Source organism: Sinohyriopsis cumingii, chromosome 8 (assembly GCF_028554795.1).
Source record: "Sinohyriopsis cumingii isolate HCF-2022 chromosome 8, ASM2855479v2, whole genome shotgun sequence".
NCBI lineage: Eukaryota > Metazoa > Mollusca > Bivalvia > Unionida > Unionidae > Sinohyriopsis > Sinohyriopsis cumingii.
This window is the reverse complement of record NC_142968.1, coordinates 82,988,465-83,007,122: the sequence shown is the minus strand read 5'-3', so window position 1 is coordinate 83,007,122 and position 18,658 is coordinate 82,988,465. Positions and strand designations below refer to the sequence as shown.

Here is an 18,658-nt window from a genome sequence, read left to right as displayed (position 1 = left end):
TTAGTTTCGAACATGTATCCAGCCTCCAATTAACACCTTGAAGTGTTCATTAAGCACGCAGGCTCTTACATGCGAAGTCGCATGAACCTCGTACAGGAGGCCCGATGATAGTTAATCCAAATAATATGGTCTACAAATCAGGCAAGTATAAGACAGTAACACACTCTTCGTTGTCACAGGTTTTGAGCCCGTGATCACTCCCTACTCGGCTACACAATACCCAACCAATCCGACAGAGCAAACACCCACTGAAGTGTAATGATAGATTGTAATGTGTGGGAAAGAAACCCAAATAAACCGTTACCGAGTAGACGCGATCGTAATTATTGTTTCTGACAAAGGAAGACGTGGACTCGACAACAGCACATACTTACGAGGTATTATGTACCTACCTGGAATTGTAAACATTAGGGCATCTCAGTTTGGATACGTTTTTAATATATGTGCCTCAGACAATACTTATATTATTTCTCATTGCTATTTGTTCTGAGTGTCTGACCGTCCAATATGCCAAGGTTATAATGTCTGTCTGTGTAGCTCGGAAATAAATAAATCACATGTGTTCATTTATACACCAATCGGACAAAAGGTGTACCATCTACACCATTAGACTTAAAGAAGAAAGGTGTGCAACCTTTCAATATCGATCTAAGATGCATGTTACCATGTGTCAGTGGACAAAGACTTACGATACGAAATGAAGCCAGCCTTGCAGTAATTGGACTGTCTAAGACATCTTTTCACTGTAATGCACCTGGATCTGATATTTATATTTTCATCTGAAAGACGAAATCGACGGCAACGAACAGGCACGGAGATTGTCAGGTATGTTTAACAAGTCTAACCTTTGTGGGAGTAGAAATGATTTTGAAATATCCACCGTGGATTCAGTATGGATCGATTTAAGATTCCTCAACAGAAAATTTATTTATATCTCCTCTGCTTTCCGATTGCTACACACATACACATATACACTATCTCGCATGATCGATTCGAACACAATCTGCTAGAGACTACATCAGATTTAAACAATGACGTAATGATTATGCGATACTTTTATAATTAACCTAATTTATTCTATTAGATAACAGAACAGAAAGAAGGCAAGACAAAACCAGAAATTGGATGTTTCTTTATTCTTGAGATGCACACGAAAAAGTAAAAGATGAATGACTCTTAAAAACGACCGTGAAGAATGCCTTGCTTTTAGGAATATGCTAATTATGTCTTTGGAATAGTTGTTTTATGATAGCTCATTGACATAACTATCTTTAAGAGGTCATACAGATCATCGTTTTAAAATAATAGGGAAATATGAGAAAGACAAGATACAAGGAGGACTAAGTCAAGCATCAAGCCAAGGCATAAACGTGAACAGTTACGTTACACAATGAGCTAATCCTATAGACACAATCTATGACGCAGCAGTTTGAGTGTTATGCAAACTTGTATATCAATTGCTGGAACGACCTAATTAAATTCATCTCTGGTTTATAATTTGTTTAAAGAGCAAAATATATTATATCAACAGATTCATCAGTGATTTGATTTTAACCAAGTTGTTCTAGTAATTGTCCAGTATATTATGCTTTTATTCTCTTCAAATGACATTTCTTTTTCTTCAATTCCCCTTGTTCCCCGCTTAGGTTACATGTCTAATGTTTCCTCTGAATAAACAAATGAAGATCTAATAATTTGTTTATCTGTGTCTAATCCTGGACAGTTATTTGATTTAGCTGCGAAAGTTTACATTTACAGATCTTGAAATTAACATAATGGTTGCAAAGCCTGCCTTCGGGACTATTCTGTGGAGTTAGATGGGAGGTGGGTGGGACTGGATCTAGCGAAAAGACTGAACACAATGACGTGAATGATACATGCATTTATAATGCATATGCATGATGCATAATTCTGACACTTTACTCATGCATAACAGGTCCAACAATAAATGTAGCAAATTGACATGCATATTGTTCGAAAATACATATAAGAAAATTGTATCGATCCTAAATTAAACCGATCAAAATATGGAATTACAACAAAGCAAAAAGTATCATGTATATTAAAGAACTTAGTCAAATTATGAAACTATTACCATGATTAATGGATGGAATTATGAACAAGTATGGCTAACGTAGGATCTATCAACATGATGCGATCACTGTACGAAAGTTATGAATAAGAATGACTGCTATTTGGCTCATATGTGTTAGGTGTATGGTTCAGCTTCATTCATATAGTGACAATGAATTAAATCTATTCAAAAGTTTAATATGTGATGTTATTGATATCGTTTTGTCCAGTCGAAGAATATGAGAGATTTCCAATTCCACAGTTCCCAGTCCAAAGATGAAAGAACAGACTTGCGTGGGTCCGCTCCCAAGATTGACGGTCACAACATTAGTTGAAAATATCCTTACAAGAAAAGATAAATTTACACTGAATGTATTATGATATTTGAAGTGGTATCTTAGTATCAACTGAATGTTTTATATCACAGTCATACAATAATTTGTCTGTAATGAACTCTCCAAAGAAACTTATTGTTCTAACAATTCACTTTAAGGATTCAAATCATGATGACAAGAAAGGGTTGCGATTATTCCTGTTATTGTTGTGGAAATAATGTCAATTTTTCAGCACAAAATGGGCTATATATCGCGGCCAGTATATCAGGTTGAGGAAGAACCCGAAAACCCCCCAGAAAGAACCAAAGTCCCATGGGAAACAAGAAATGATAACTATCTTTTGGACTGAATGTTTCCTGATATTTGAAGTGGTAACTAAGGACCATTCACTCCATTAACTATCATAGTTAAATGTCTTGTGCATTGATCATGCACTGAACGAAAATGTATATGGCTTTCCATTATTTCTTGTTGTAGCTGGCAGAAACTGAAAAATAAAGTTAACACTGTACAAATCCAAAACGATCTTTCAAATAACAGACAAAAAGAATGGTTATGAAATACACTGAAAAGAAGACTGATCGAGTAGTTCATTTTGGCCTACATGAAGGGAGACTAAACTGAACGTTGTTTCTCTCAAAAGTCGAGTGACATGACTATAAACCCATCGATGGTAACTTCCTGAAACTACTAAGATTAATTAACATTCAGAACTGACTGAGTACATATTAAGATTACTGTCGACTGGTATTCTCAATGTTCATACAAATCAGTATTCTATTTTAAAAGAGCAAATATATTAGATGGTTTGGAAGGAAATATTTTTTAGGCAAAGCTAATACGTGGTGATAATGTGCATGTATATTATGCCATAATAAGGCTGTAAGTCTTTGTTCTTAAATATCACCATGTGAAATGTTAAAACAGCAGTTCAGTTACATTTTTGTGCAAAATATAAGTATCCATATACTTAAACACTTAATGAACATAATACGTCCTAAATTAAAATTAGCTTGCATCCGTTCAGTATTATTTGAAAAGTCTTTGCAAATTTAATCTTACACTCAATCTCACTTTCTCTCTATCTGCATACATGTATGTATATATGTACGTAACGTACGTACGTACGCACGCACGCACGCACGCACGCACGTAACGCACGCACGCACGCACGTACGTACGTACGTACGCACGCACGCACGCACGCACGCATGTATGTATGTATGTATGTATGTATGTATGTATGTATGTGTGTTGTATGTTTTGGTATCATCTTTCCCTTGATTATGGCCCAAATGAGAAATATGCTAAAATGAGAGGTAGACAAACACAATCCTTATTATTGTATCCAACAATTGCTCTGCTGGAGTTTCAAACTTGCTACCACATATTCTTCAATTCTGTACCATCGCATGACCACAACTATTTTTCTATTGACAAGTAATGAAGTACTTTGTGTTAAATATATCATGTTCCAATGTCTTAAGGGAACACAGAAACTGCAATTAAATGATTTGACACCATCCTGACAAATAAGCTACGTATCGTGTCATCCACACCTTGGAACTGTATTATTTTCGAGAGCTTCGTTATTAATATAACGTTGGATAGAAGCGCATCGTTTATCCTATGGCCAACTTCTGGAGAAGAACGAATCGTGGAATGGAATGAACCTAATATCGTCAGTGATGTGGATTGATAATGCTTTATCACGTCTGTAATCAACGAAGCTCTCCTGTACTTGTTTATAATATTTAAATAAGGACAAATGGGTAGTTTTGCATGACTGCTATGAAAGCCTAATTTGCCAAATATGTTACAATAATCTGGTTGTCAATAATCTCAGTAATCTCAATGGACTTTTAAAAACTGTCATTGCAGGTATCTTTAGGTTTGCACAAATAACATTGGGTGCATTGTATGTACTGCACCAATGTACATGATCCAGTTATGCATGGGTTTTTCAATATCTATACGAAGTAGGAATTTTATGGATGACATCCAAAACTTAATGAAGATATATCCAAAACATCCTTTCTCTTAGTTCACTTCCGATACTTGACAAACTAAATTGGTCTGTTAGATAAACAAGTAAATTATTTCACCATTAGAACAACGTTTGAAGCAACAATTTACTTAAGTATATCCGATGCTTTAACGTACAACTAACATACGAATTTAGAATGGACATCAGTCAAACTTTCTCTTTGAAAAATACATTGTCTTCTCTGCTGAGGTACGAAGTTAAATACGTCTTACAAAAACATACCATTGAATTTAAAATTTATGTTTCACTGTTCACGTAAGCTATCTATGGAGATCTGATGGTTCTATAAACAATGGTCCATATTCATTGCCGTTTAATCCATTTAATAAGAAGCACCTTATATCACAAAAAGTGTAAACACAATTTATTCTTTCTTTCAAACTGTTACAAAAACATACGTTATTTTATAATGCATGCAGACTATTTTGGTTCTTATTCTTGATAATCACATCAGCAGACCTAGATTTGCATCTATAAATTGAACTCATTTTAATGAACATATTTGTGTCATTGATATTTTACCATTTTTATCTATTTTTAGGACATCCTTGTAATATTTTGAAAACAAAAATGATAGTACTTTTTACAGTCATGCTCTGCATCCAATCTTGTGACCTCTGGCTGCTTTTGTCACGGGTCAATACATATGCGTTGTCTAATAATGCACAAATTAAAATAATCAGTCACAATAACATTTAGACACGTTGTGGTTTATGGTGTTATTTACTCTGATATATTATTAAAGTGACATACGCATAAAATATATAAGATATAATGATATATACTTCAAATGCACGTGTAATGATGAAATTGAAGACATTTCAATTGTCTAATTATTATGAAAGACGACCACACCTATGCTGATTTGTTATTTATATTTAATAGTGTATGTCTCGCCTTAATCATATATTGAAGAGGAAGTTTGCTTTATTTATGTTCAATTTTTGGAGAACGTTTTATACATTAAACATAAATGTACATGATCTGATGGTTGTAGTTTCTCTTGGAGAAAATGGCAATACATTACATGCCGGGAAATGGAGACGTTGTTTGCGGCATATGGATGGGTGGACAGTGTTGTCAAGTGCACTAGGGAATAATATGCCCACGAGCTTTGAGTAGCGCCAATATCAAATAACATTATATAATTGTATTGTTAAACAATTTCAATAAAGCAGACAAAACAATCGCATTGTTTTGTTTGATATTGGCTGGTTAAGAATTGATGTTCTTAGTCTATGCAGGGTACTCCTCCTATTCACCTTACTTCACTGTAGTATTTAGAGAATTCGAAATATCACGTGGACAATACAATCATACAAATAAATTTCGGTGAAAATTTAAAATATGACCTTGTAAAATACCAAACATAACTTTCGTAGCTTTTTGTTTTGCTACATGTCTAAAAATTGTCGGAAGGCAAACTCCAGATTCTGTATACAAAAGGTATTTTCATGTTTAAATGTAAGATAATGATGTAAGATTGATTAATTGATCTACACAAATTAATCCTGATAAAATTATTTTGATTTTAAAACAGAAACGTAATAGTCACAAAAAGACCCAGATATTGAATACGTTTCCCTTTTATCGTCTGAATTTGTAAACACCTGTACACTGTCACAACTTAAAGACAAAATGTGGTTTTATTTGTACCTTGATTGCATAAAATATCATTTATTTTAATAGTTTGTTGCGGTACGCTCTCAACATATCCTGCTTTGCATACTGTCTCCTAATTTGCTTAATACGATTTTTCGTGCGTCACTATGTGGCATAGATTGTAGCAGAAACTTTATATTTAAAAGACTCTTTTATCCTGAAATACATATTCACGAGAAAGCATGTTTTACCATGACAAACATTTTCACTTGTCTCTTAGCATGAAACACAATTATTCAAAAAGGGTGAGACATCGTATATTTCGTTTTTAAAATTTTCTCTGTATTTTTATCATATTTGTTTGTCTCATTTCGGTATAAATGTATGGGGGCACCTGCGAATATCTTTGTTAAAAGAGGTAATTCATACATTAACAAATGAATGACTCCGACTAATAAAGTCTACAAAATCTGTTGCAATGACATTATAGATGTTTACATTTCTTTTTGCCGGTCTTTGTATATGACGCATAACTGAGTGAATGTATTTTCATTCGTTGACAGCTTCCTTTTAGCTATTTATCCATGTTTTCTTTGAACATAGTTGTTTTGGTTTTGTATATTTCAGGAAGTTTGATTTTGGTAACCGCCTAGATGAAATATTTAATGTATCATATCATAAAAGGAATATACAGCGTTATGCTTTGATCCTGATAGGACGTTACCGTTTAGTATAAAATGGATTTGAAAAGAACTGTTTCGAAATTAGGTTTCTTTCTTTATTGTACGCAGCCTCAAGTTATGGACGTTTTATAAATGTCATACAGGTTTGAAAAGCGATATTAGACTAGAATCCCACTCTGTTATGGCATATTTAGCGACACAACAAAGTTGTTTGTAAAATTATCATACGACTAGATGCTGCTATGACTTTATGTGTTTATAATAGCAAATATTAACTAACGATGCACGACATAGCAGGTAAGAAAGACTAGTCACAAGCGCAAAAATCCCGTTAACGAGAAAAGCACTAAGCATAAGTTTAATTGTGCAAATTGTACGATCAAGAGATATATGTTTCCAAGTCTTTCTGAAATTTGCTAGAATTGATATTGGAAATTTATGTAATTGATCTACAATGTCTCAACTGATATCGTTTATTAAAGACTAGATGATGATTTATGGCAAGGTGTGGACGGAAATGTCCCTATTTTCCAAACAGTAAACGAAATTATGATAAAATGGAAAAGTTAGAGACTAGGGAGCAAATAATGATTCTCTTCTACAACCAAGATACTGCATACTAAATCCCGTAATTGCTTAACAGGCTGGCACACTAATTACAAAATATTTTAACAATCAAACTGACTCTAAAAGCTACATTTTGACGCCCGATTCACTACCATTTTAATCGTAGCGTATTTGTCACCAGAAATGTTCGTTTGCTTTAAGTTTTACTGTGAGAATATTTAGTAATGTCAAGCCTTCCTGAAATGTTTAGAACGTAAAAAGAAATTTAAATGCAAACTGTTTACTACAATCCTAAGGCTAAATCCATACCGGAATGTATAACAAAATTCCGTACAAATATGAGGCCCAAGAACAAACAATATAACAAACCTAATCTCTGTTCTTCCTCTGATAATTTTGTTTATTATGAAAAATGGTGCTGAGAGATGTTTCTCAAACTGAAAACTAGCTATATAGTAAGTACAGTAGTCATGCTGGCTGGTATTCGCAAGATATTATAGTAACCTGGGATATTGTCGCACATTAATATATGTATATCTTGTGTTATTCTGTCCAAGAAGGTTTTATCAATCAGAATTATAAATATTTACTTGTATTATATGTTTGACGCCTGGTGAATCAAATTGGCGCAATAATGCATTTATCTTAGTATACAAATATCTTGCAGAAGTCAGGTCAACACTAAATTGAAATGATAACGCTTGATATTGCAGAATTCATGTTACACATATTATCCAGTGGATCAGGTATATGTATTTGATGAAGTATTTTCTTTATTTTTCACATTTAATTTCTGGAAAAATTAACGCCTGGACCGTGGCAGTGACGGGATCGGTTCAGATCCAAGGGCAATCTGGCTCAGCTCTTATGTCTTATTAAACGAAAGTGAAGGTCGATATATGAATCTACCCGACAGTCATAACGGATGGTGAATGTCTGAATTGGAATGCAGCATCTTGACCTTTTCTGAAGAGGTTGTATATGCCAGAAGGGACATATACATAACCTCTGCTTACCGTATTACAGTTTTGATAGTATATTTTCCAGAGTCAGAAAAGGGAAACACTAAAACCAATCTTCTATCATTTGGGATTTCAGAAAAATGGCTTTGTGAAATAAATAATTGTGTAGCGGCAAATTTGTAACTGAGTTTTTCAATAAATGTTCTTTGTCCCCATTTTGACTTTCTCCTAGTAGTATACTTTGAAATTTGAACCTCGCATTTAATAAACTGTTTCAAAGTAATCATACGACACACGCATGTTTCTTTTGTGACAGGTAAATAGTATTTGCGTATCCTGTTTTTGTACATGTACTAATTATAATAAGTTTAAGTAACAGATAAACTTCGTATATGTCTAAACATATTTCATTCCATTTGTGAATAACAATTATTCAAAGTGCGACAGTCATGATCAGCTGAAATATGTTGAAGTGACTTAGGGCACATCTAGCGAACCTTTAGTTTGCCCCTTGTCTCTTAAAGACAGAATAATATTATAATCTTCACCATACTTTATTATTCAAGAATTTTGTTTATTGGTTTCGAATTTTCTTTGCGAACTTTTAATATTTTGCATATTAAAAAGTGTTCTCATAAGATATTTCTATAACAATGCCAAACAACTGCTTATAACTTTATAATGTTCCTCTCCGAGATGTTTTCTCCTAGACATTACCTTTAGGTAGTCGTGATGAAAGATTTTTTTTAAACTGTGAAATACGAAATCAGTTACATTATGATCAGCTTGCTATACCATTCATTATTCAAGCTATACAGTCTCAGCGTTTATTACTAGCGTTCAATTACAAATAGTCAAATATCATATTAAAGTGTCGGTCTTGTGAATTCGAACATCATGGAAGTGAAGGTTACAAAATAGCGAAACCCGATAAGATCATGGTTAAGTGGAAGCAAATTAAATTACCAAGTCATTGTATATTTGTGATCATGTTGCATGCGCAAGATTAAGAGACACATAACAAATCAGACATGACCACTAACAACTGTCATTCCCACCAACTTGTGATCGGATAAAAACTATTCCATTAGTGTTGTTCAATCAAGTCTAACTCATGCTACTTCAACGAAACTTATTCCTGCGTGCAGAAAATATAACTCTAACATACGCCGAAATGTTAAAAAATGTAATGGAGTGTTGTCCTAATGCATTGAAGTAATGGTATTAAATTTCAATTATGACATAACTATATTCATTGAACTAAACAGCACAAAGACAACCATTTATTTGCTACAAAAATAATATTTAATCACAATAATCAAAATATTGAACATTGATGTCATTGACATAAACTGTATAAGTACAAACATTGTTACAGTCAATCAAAGCTAGTAGTCACTTTGAAAAAAAATATGTCCATGTCAGATTTATTCAGATAAAGAAAAAGTATCACAGTGGAGCTGTCTATGTTTCATTGTATATTTCAGGGGACATGCTCTTCTTTTTCCAGACAGGGAGACTAATGTGTAGTAATCGAAACAGCAATGTTATTATTAATTGGTAGTTATATCTCGACCGATTTTCTTATAGGCTGAAGTACATGGTAGAGCGTAGATCAGTATATCAGATTTTGGTGAAGCATCAAAGATTATGAAAGCTCACTATATAATTACTTTCAAACACTAAACAATTATCAATCATTTCAGAAATTATGTTTAATATGCATATTCAGTGACGTTTATCTATAACATGATTTTCTAAACCAATTCTACAAAAACACTCAAGGTATTAAGATCAACACGCCATACAACAGGAGACATAGCTACATTTTTCTAGTCATGTCCATGTAAGAGGTCTTTCCAACATCGATACGGTAAGTATCCGGCAAACTAACAAAGCTGTCTCCAATCTTTTTCTTCCTGAAAAAAGGATGCAACATTATGTTTCCAAAATTATGACTAGGTTAGGTCAGAAAACGCTATCATATATGAACAGTGAATATAATATTTCTTCATGATTACTATATATATATATATATATATATATATATATATATATATATATATATATATATATATATATATATATATATATATATATATATATATATATATATATATATAATTAAGCTAAATACATGCATATTAACTAAATGGCGGTAGCATAAATGTCTTATCGTCAAATCCGGAGGCAGTGTGCATTGCAAACTGCCAGAAATACATAAATTCCCAAACATTTACATGCAGAAAGAAAGAGCATGTATAATAATGGAACAAAGAAGTTTATATATATATATATATATATATATATATATATATATATATATATATATATATATATATATATATATATATAGGCGGAGGGAGAGAGAGAGGGAGCGAGGTAGAGAAGGAATGGGAAGTGGGTTATATCTCATGAAAAACGCAAGGTATCCGAAGTACGCTAGGTATTTAGAGATGTCAACAAGTTATCTAGGTCAATGCATTAGGTAGCATTTATCATAAATTGCCTCAGATGCATAAATTCAAAGAAGTGGCACAGAATATGCAGATCAATAGTGTCGGCAAAGTAAACACCCAAACCGATGGTTTCTTGGAATCCATACCATGCTTTCCTTTCTCTGCCCATCCATTAATTAGTTTTGTTATTTGCCCAATATATATATATATATATATATATATATATATATATATATATATATATATATATATATATATATATATATATATATATATATAATGAGCTTTGGTGAATTGAATGAAAATCATGATAATTTAATCTGAGTTTTTAAAATACATATAAACATGTATTTTTACACTTTACTTACTTCTTGTTCAGAATCTTGTAGCCAAATAAGGTAAGAGCAACTATTGCTACACATCCAACTGCGGCAATGGTAACGGCTATTATGACAGTCTTGTCGTGTTTATCTTAAAGGGGAAAATTTTCTTGAAAAATCAAGTAATTCTGACCGATTTCTACCATGCAACACATTTCATACTGTATCATCGTATTCAAACTTTTAGTGGCATTCAACAAATTAGAGTTATTCAAAATATAATTAATATGGATTTTAATTATTCATAATATCCATGTATTTATTATTTATCTATCATTTGTCAAGTCCATGGATGTTACAGACTTAATTTGGACCAGGTTGTAGATTCCAACGTTTCACCTATTAAAAATACTTTTCAAATGTAAACAGATAACATAAGTCTAAAGTTTGTCAGCAAGTGCTCGAGAAGTATTGCTTACGTCTTTTAGCCATAATTAACAGATTTCCCACGATACATGTTACCTTTCTGCTATGAATAGCTTTCTAAACGATACTTTCATAACGCAAGTTAGAGAAGCTCCTACAATAATAGTGAAGTTTGTATTGTTCTTTATTGTTCATTTACATTTTAGAGCAATGAAAATAAAGTGCAATACCTTCTTTGTCTTCTTCATTCTTTACTTGAGTTGTCGTTATGGCATCGACTAGGAAAACAGGAACAGATTAATTCAAACATATCTAAATTGTTTGTGATTGAAAATATAAATACACACGTACACACACACACACACACACAGACATACGTTTCGACGTTAACTGATGATGGTTTTAGTTAGAGAGTGTAGTCGAAAATCTTAAAGTTTAGGTTTCGCAAATATAGAGATAAATACTTTTCCATACATAAAACCCCAAAATGGCACCCAGTACATAGCGGCAAATTCAAACTCCGGGTGTGTCAATTTCCTCAAGAATTAACGTTGCCAACAAACTTGCAAAATTCACAAAACATAAAGGATTACAAGATTGTTGAGACAATTGCAGCAGTTAGCGAACCAGGATAGCTTGAGACTGTTTATACATCATAAATAATAAGCTACACCGAGCTTAATTCAGTAATCTTCACAGAAGTGATAGGCACATTTCAAAAGTTTAGAATGCAAACTGCAATATAGACATTAAACGATAATATCTATATGGTTAAACGTTTAGAATGTATAACGTTAGCTGTCTTAAGGAAGTACGTTAATGGTAATGGATGTCGTCATTTGCTGATATCAGGCATATGTAATACATACTCCAGTGTTGGATAACACGACGGAGATTTATAGATTACTTTAATTGCTGGTAACATTGGATAAGCATAGGAGGAAAACTTTGCCGTAGGAGAAATATATACATCAAGTAGTGATATGTCCTCTATATATGGGCATTTGAACCTCGCAAGCTTTACAAGGTCAATTTCAAATGTTTTTTTTTTCAAAGGAGACATCCATTTAGGGAAAGTAGAATCAATAAAAAAATAGCACACAGTGATTCAGTGAAAGAAGTATCTGTAGCAGATCCGGCAGTACGATAGCAACATTTGACATAGATCTGAGCTCGTGAATTTTTTAAAATATAATAATAAAATAATGCTAACTACTGACAACAAATGTTCATAAATTAATTGTTCCTTAAGATGACACACACACACACACACACTCACACACACACGAACTATTTAAAAATCAGATAAATGTTATGCAGTTAAGTCCTTTTAAAACCATAGAGAATGAGAGTATATTTTACCTACGGCGAAAAATGTATAAGGAGCATGAATTAGTTGAGGGTTTGAAAGAGAGCATGTTCATGAATTGTGCTCGAATAGCAAAATATGTATTAGAACTGGTATCATATGTCATATGTTACTTTGTCCATGTTTGATTAATATTTTTCACATTTAGATGTGTTGAAAAGACCTACAAAGGCACAAACCTGCTTTATGGATCATATCAACAGCAATTGATTATATTTAACACTAAAACTGGAAGAGTGTACGAAACTTTCATTGTCTGGGATATAGTTGTCCTTAAAGCGTACTAGATTATTAATTTGAGTATGATTATGCATTCACACTGGCCATATCAAGACAGGGAAATAAAGGCAATACCAGAGCAATCCAAGGCAGAATCGGAACCAACACCGGCCGTAGTTCTGCCAAAAGGACAAGGTTTGCAGTATGTTTGGGCAGTCTCATCTTGATATAATCCTCTCTCACACAAATGGCAGATGTTTTCGGCTTGCTTCGAACCTTTAGGACATTCAACTGCGTTATAAAAAGCATAAATGTTTGGTTGAAACTGCTCTATCTATCTATCTATCTATCTATCTATCTATCTATCTATCTATCTATCTACCTATTTATCTATCTATCTATCTCTCAGTGCAAAAATATTATCTAAGTAGCCTGAACGCTTTCGACTCTTAAAGAGTCTTTTTCAAGACTAGTTAGATACTAGTTTTGTACTTTTCGCTGTCAGTTTATTGCATTTATATATATAGAAACGTATCAGCTGCCCCTAACGAGAGTTTGTTATGTAAACATTATTTCCCCCCCCCCCAAAAAAAATGATAAATTTAAAGTGGAAAATTTGTTGGCGTTCAGCTGTATTTTTATATAGAGTATTTGTATTCAACTAAATTAAATAATAAAAAGTTTATGATATATTTAACAAAATCATTACATCTGTATTTATGCTTATATTTTATCCAGATGATATGTTTAAAGAACGTACCTGCTCCCAGTGCAAAATAAAATGTTAAGAAAATTAAAAAATATGACCATATTGAAAGAGTGATTGAAACATGTCATATGGGTGCCTACACATGGCATCGAATCGTTCTGCTTTTCTTTTTCTAATATATAAACAATAGTGCAGACACTATTCTGAATAAAACGTCGTATAAAAAATAGTACAAAATGTTTATGTACCTATTAACATGCATACACATACTCTTCCTAAATTGAATTAGTCCACATTTAGTAAATTTTGTGTAATACTACTAAAACTGTTTAATTGTCAAACATGTTATTAATATATTTATCTACATTTTGGAAGGAACGAACATTCGTGCCAAACTATTTCTAGGAATGGACAAACGGACAAACTAGATCAAATAAATATTCAACACCTGATACAAATGAGGATATGAATATACCACAAAGCATTTCCTTGGGGACGTATCCACTCCGGCAGATTGCTGAACTGGTGGCATGTAGAGCATCCGATTGAATAGTGTGATTTTTCCCACCAATATCAACCTTGAAGAACGTCTGTGAATTGTTATATATTTCCTGAGCACTTGTTTCAAGGTCTTTAATAGCAGTCAGAAATTTCACGAGAGAGGAACTAGCTGAAACAACAAAAATGAATAGCGCTAGAAAATGTTTAGAATTAAAATTCCAGGCAGTTCAAATGTTACATAATTGTTCATATTTATTTGCGTAAATAATTTCCATATTGTTAAGGAATAATAACGCACTAGGCTTTGAAGAAAAGGCCATTAACTACAACAATGTGCCGCTTGAACCTACTTTGTTTGATTTAACAGCACACATGTAATTGAAAGAAAATACAGAACGTTAGAATAGTTATGTTATAGGGAGAACCTATCATCAACGAACATTTCAGAGGGCTATATCATATTCATTTTTACTCTGTTAGACATTGTTAAAGTACCAGATAGTATCATTGTACCAACACTTAGATATATATTTATAACTTATGTCATAAGGAACACCCTTTTGTCATTATCTTAATAATTATCTCCAATAGGAAATTGGTTGTGCAGGCTATATTCCCGAAAATGATTTTGTTGTACAGACTAGCAGTAACGAAAGGCTAGATTGCATTATAAGCGTTGACATCAAGAAGGAAACTAAATGTAACAAGAAAAACATAGACTTAACTTTTTACTAGGTCTTTGATAGGGCCCTCTATTATTACCTGTTTTGTTGTCAAATAGTTCTTGTAGGTGGAGATCATTCATCTCTCCGAGGTCTACCGTTAATTGTATTGTTACACCACTATCAGCAGAACGCTTGTTCTTTCCACCACCGCAGTTTGGTAATGACGTGGATGACTGGCACGAACCCACCGAGACACAAGACAAGGATTGTGCCCTAACAGTTAGGGTAGAACTTATCACATCAGCATTGTTTCCATCACATTCAGGAACATCATAGTTTCCTTCGAAATTAACGGACATCTGCACTGGGGCCACGGTTGCTAAGGGAAATGAATATAAGTTATTGACTTGGAGGGATATAAGTATATGATTAAACTATTAACGCCATATTTCAGCGCACGATCGGTTACACATGTCGAATGGTATGAATGGTAAAGGGCGAACACAAAACAACCTCGGTATGTCGTACCCACTCACGGGAATCTACAGGCAAGCTTTCTCAGATATTCACATTAGCCGAGCTTCGAGACTCGAACCCACGCAGAAGAAAGTGAGAAGACAGTGAACGGAGGAGGTGTGCTTTTTAAGCCACTTGGCCACTAACAGACCATGTGTATGTATGTATGTATGTATGTGTGTGTGTGTGTGTGTGTGTGTGTGTGTGTGTGTGTGTGTATGTATGTATGTATGTATGTATGAATGTATATATATATGTACGTAAGTATATATAGTTCCATGAGAGATATAAAATATATAACCTTTCATAATCTCTGTAAAGGACATCTTGAATTGAATCGTATTCATTTAATGAATTAGAACTAGCGTAAAGTCCAGTCCGAGTCTTCGATGTCGCTTTGAGTACATGGTTTCTCTCAAATGATTGAAAGTAAGTGTGCATTATCATAGTATGCGTATGAATGGATATAAAATACTTATTATCCAGTAATAGTTAATGACATGCGTTCACTACTTTAAGTAACTGACAATCACTTAGTTCATGCAGATTAATATGTGATTGATCACCTTTTACCAATGTGATAATTTAGTAAATCCGACATGTTAAAACACTTAATATGGTGTATATTATGAAACTCTGGTATCTTTATCTCAGTTGTTCATTTTTATTTCTTTTTAAAGTGCATTTTTTTCCAACAATTTTAAACAAGTGTTTCTTCACCATATACAGTATTAACTTGGTCTCACTCGAAATTTCCTTTTCTCTAGAGGTGTTGGTTAAACAGCTAAAATGCGTTGCATTTCAAGCATTAATTGTACTGTTCTAAAACGCTGTTAGGTTTCCGTTATGACTCATTTAAAACATTGCTTTATTAACAACATAGTTCTAAACTGGATATCAACAAGGAAATAATATTTCTTTGCCTTCTAAACTGGATATCAACAAGGAAATACTATTTCTTTGCCTCACTCTCATTGCATTAAACAATGATTAAACAATCTGCATGATAACGGCATACAAAATAGTTAGCATTGGCTTAAGTGGGTTAAGCTGAGGTTTGTCTTATGCCAAAGTGCTGCTCATGCCAACAATGGTTACGAAAAATTGTGAATAGTTTATTAAAATTAAATGCATTTTATTTCAATATTGTACAAGGTATATGGTTCACAATATGAAACCATGCCCACGTCTATTTAATGAAAGATCATTGGTGTATGTATTTCTCTATATACCTGATCTGGGTAAGCATAGCTTGCTGTAAAAAGCATTTATATACCTTTTACTGGTCAGGGCGCAACTCGTGAAATGGACAGCCTTCTGACGCAGCTTGTTGCCTTGTGATCATTTTGACACACATTTAAACATACTACTAATATTACCCATTGAAATTATAGTTAACATATGGTGCTTTCTAAACTCTCCTAAATTAGATTTGTTTGCAGATTTTGAACTATTCTTACCTGAACAGGATGGCAGTTTCCCCAAAGGGTTATTGTCCGTTTGATGGTTCCACTTGTAACCCGTAATTTCCCCGCATTTGTAGTACGGTAAAGGAGGTGACGTGAAATACATCCCAGGACGACAGGAAATCGTACATGTCTTCAAGTGTGCAGTCTCGTTGCACGTTATTTGTGCACCAAATGACCGTACCAAACTTGGGCATTCTGATGTTAATGTGAAAATGACAAAGACTTAGCTTACTCATTAATTGCTCTAGTTGATCTCTCAGTATTGCCAATTTCTAGACATGTTCCAAGTTGATTATAATTATTTTAGCCACCTATACTCCAGAACTAATTTTTGAGTGATAAACTAAATGTGTTTGCCATACTTGTAAAATGAATTTTTAATTTTGAATTAGGTCCATTATACATTTTAGGCTGAACATGCTTAACATTTGGCACATTAGTCACCATGGTAACATAAAGCAACGTTACACAATATCCACTCCTTTAAGGCATCGATACAAACGTAGAGCAAATTTAATTGTAAATATATCATTGCATATTTAAAACGGCAATCTATTCTATCAAGAGGAAAATCTATGTATGTGGTATACGGAGCCATGACTAATTTTTAACGGTTATGAAGAAAATTAGTCGTAAAATATGAAGAAGGTATAACCTATTTGATGCTGTTATGCATTTTCCGGCACATTATGTCATATGAAAATGTAATGCAAAATGACTGCATACGATATCATAACTCCTAATTTTGATTATTCATATGTGTATGTCTAACAAGCTAGTGTTTTAAAGTCTATAAACAATATATTGTATAGAATTATAGAGAACATGTACAACACACCGGCGCAAATAGTATATTGCGTAACATTCATGCTACATGTGGTACACACTTTATAATTTTAATATCTATATTAGAAATTCTAGATACAGTCTTGAATATGCTGTTATTAAACAAATATTCTATTGCAAAGAGGTTACAGTAAGCTTCAAAATGTGCAGGTACCGGGACATTCCTCCGTGTTACAATAAACGGTGTCATTGGCAGATCCAGAGCAGGGGTTGCCGTCAGGGTCTGGAGAGGGACTATCACAACGCCTGGTACGTGTTTGGAATCCGCCACCACAACTTGAACTGCATTGGTCCCAGACTGACCATTCGCTCCAGCCTCCATTCACTATGAATAAATGTATCTTTTGCTTACACTTTTATAGGAAATATAATAAATAGAACACTTACGTGGAAAATATAAAATGGAAATAACTATTGTTGCCACAGGTTAAACAAAATGAACAGGAACATTCATACAAATACTCATCGGGTAGCTTTTCGTTGTTTTTCCAGAACACACACACACACACACACACACACACACACACACACACACACACATATATATATATATATATATATATATATATATATATATATATATATATATATATATATATATATATATATATATATATATATATATATATATATATATATATATATATATATACATATATATATATATATATATATATATATATATATATATATATATATATATATATATATATATATATATATATATATATATATATATATATATATATTTCAAAGTAAACGGTACCTAGCCAAAACAGGAAAGAAATCTATTTTAAACTCTCCTGACTTTTCTGAATGTTCTGTTATGTTTAGTTCCTATATTTTGCTTAATAATTTTGGCCTACACTTAGAAAATTACGGAGTGATGA

At 33.0% G+C, this 18,658-nt stretch overlaps 1 protein-coding gene across 1 annotated transcript in view; it reads right to left on the bottom strand.

Moving 5' to 3' along the window:
* Positions 1-9,551: 9,551 nt before the first annotated feature.
* Positions 9,552-18,658, bottom strand: part of LOC149794011 (uncharacterized) — a 38,130-nt gene continuing 29,023 nt past the window's right edge. The window contains exons 19-26 of the mRNA XM_089967944.1: positions 17,923-18,093; positions 16,914-17,117; positions 15,035-15,316; positions 14,247-14,441; positions 13,198-13,353; positions 11,705-11,752; positions 11,097-11,199; positions 9,552-10,188 (exon numbers count right to left, since the gene is read on the bottom strand). Coding sequence (XP_089824070.1) covers positions 10,092-10,188; positions 11,097-11,199; positions 11,705-11,752; positions 13,198-13,353; positions 14,247-14,441; positions 15,035-15,316; positions 16,914-17,117; positions 17,923-18,093 — 1,256 coding nt within the window. The 3' untranslated portion in view covers positions 9,552-10,091. The remainder of the gene's footprint in view (positions 10,189-11,096; positions 11,200-11,704; positions 11,753-13,197; positions 13,354-14,246; positions 14,442-15,034; positions 15,317-16,913; positions 17,118-17,922; positions 18,094-18,658) is intronic.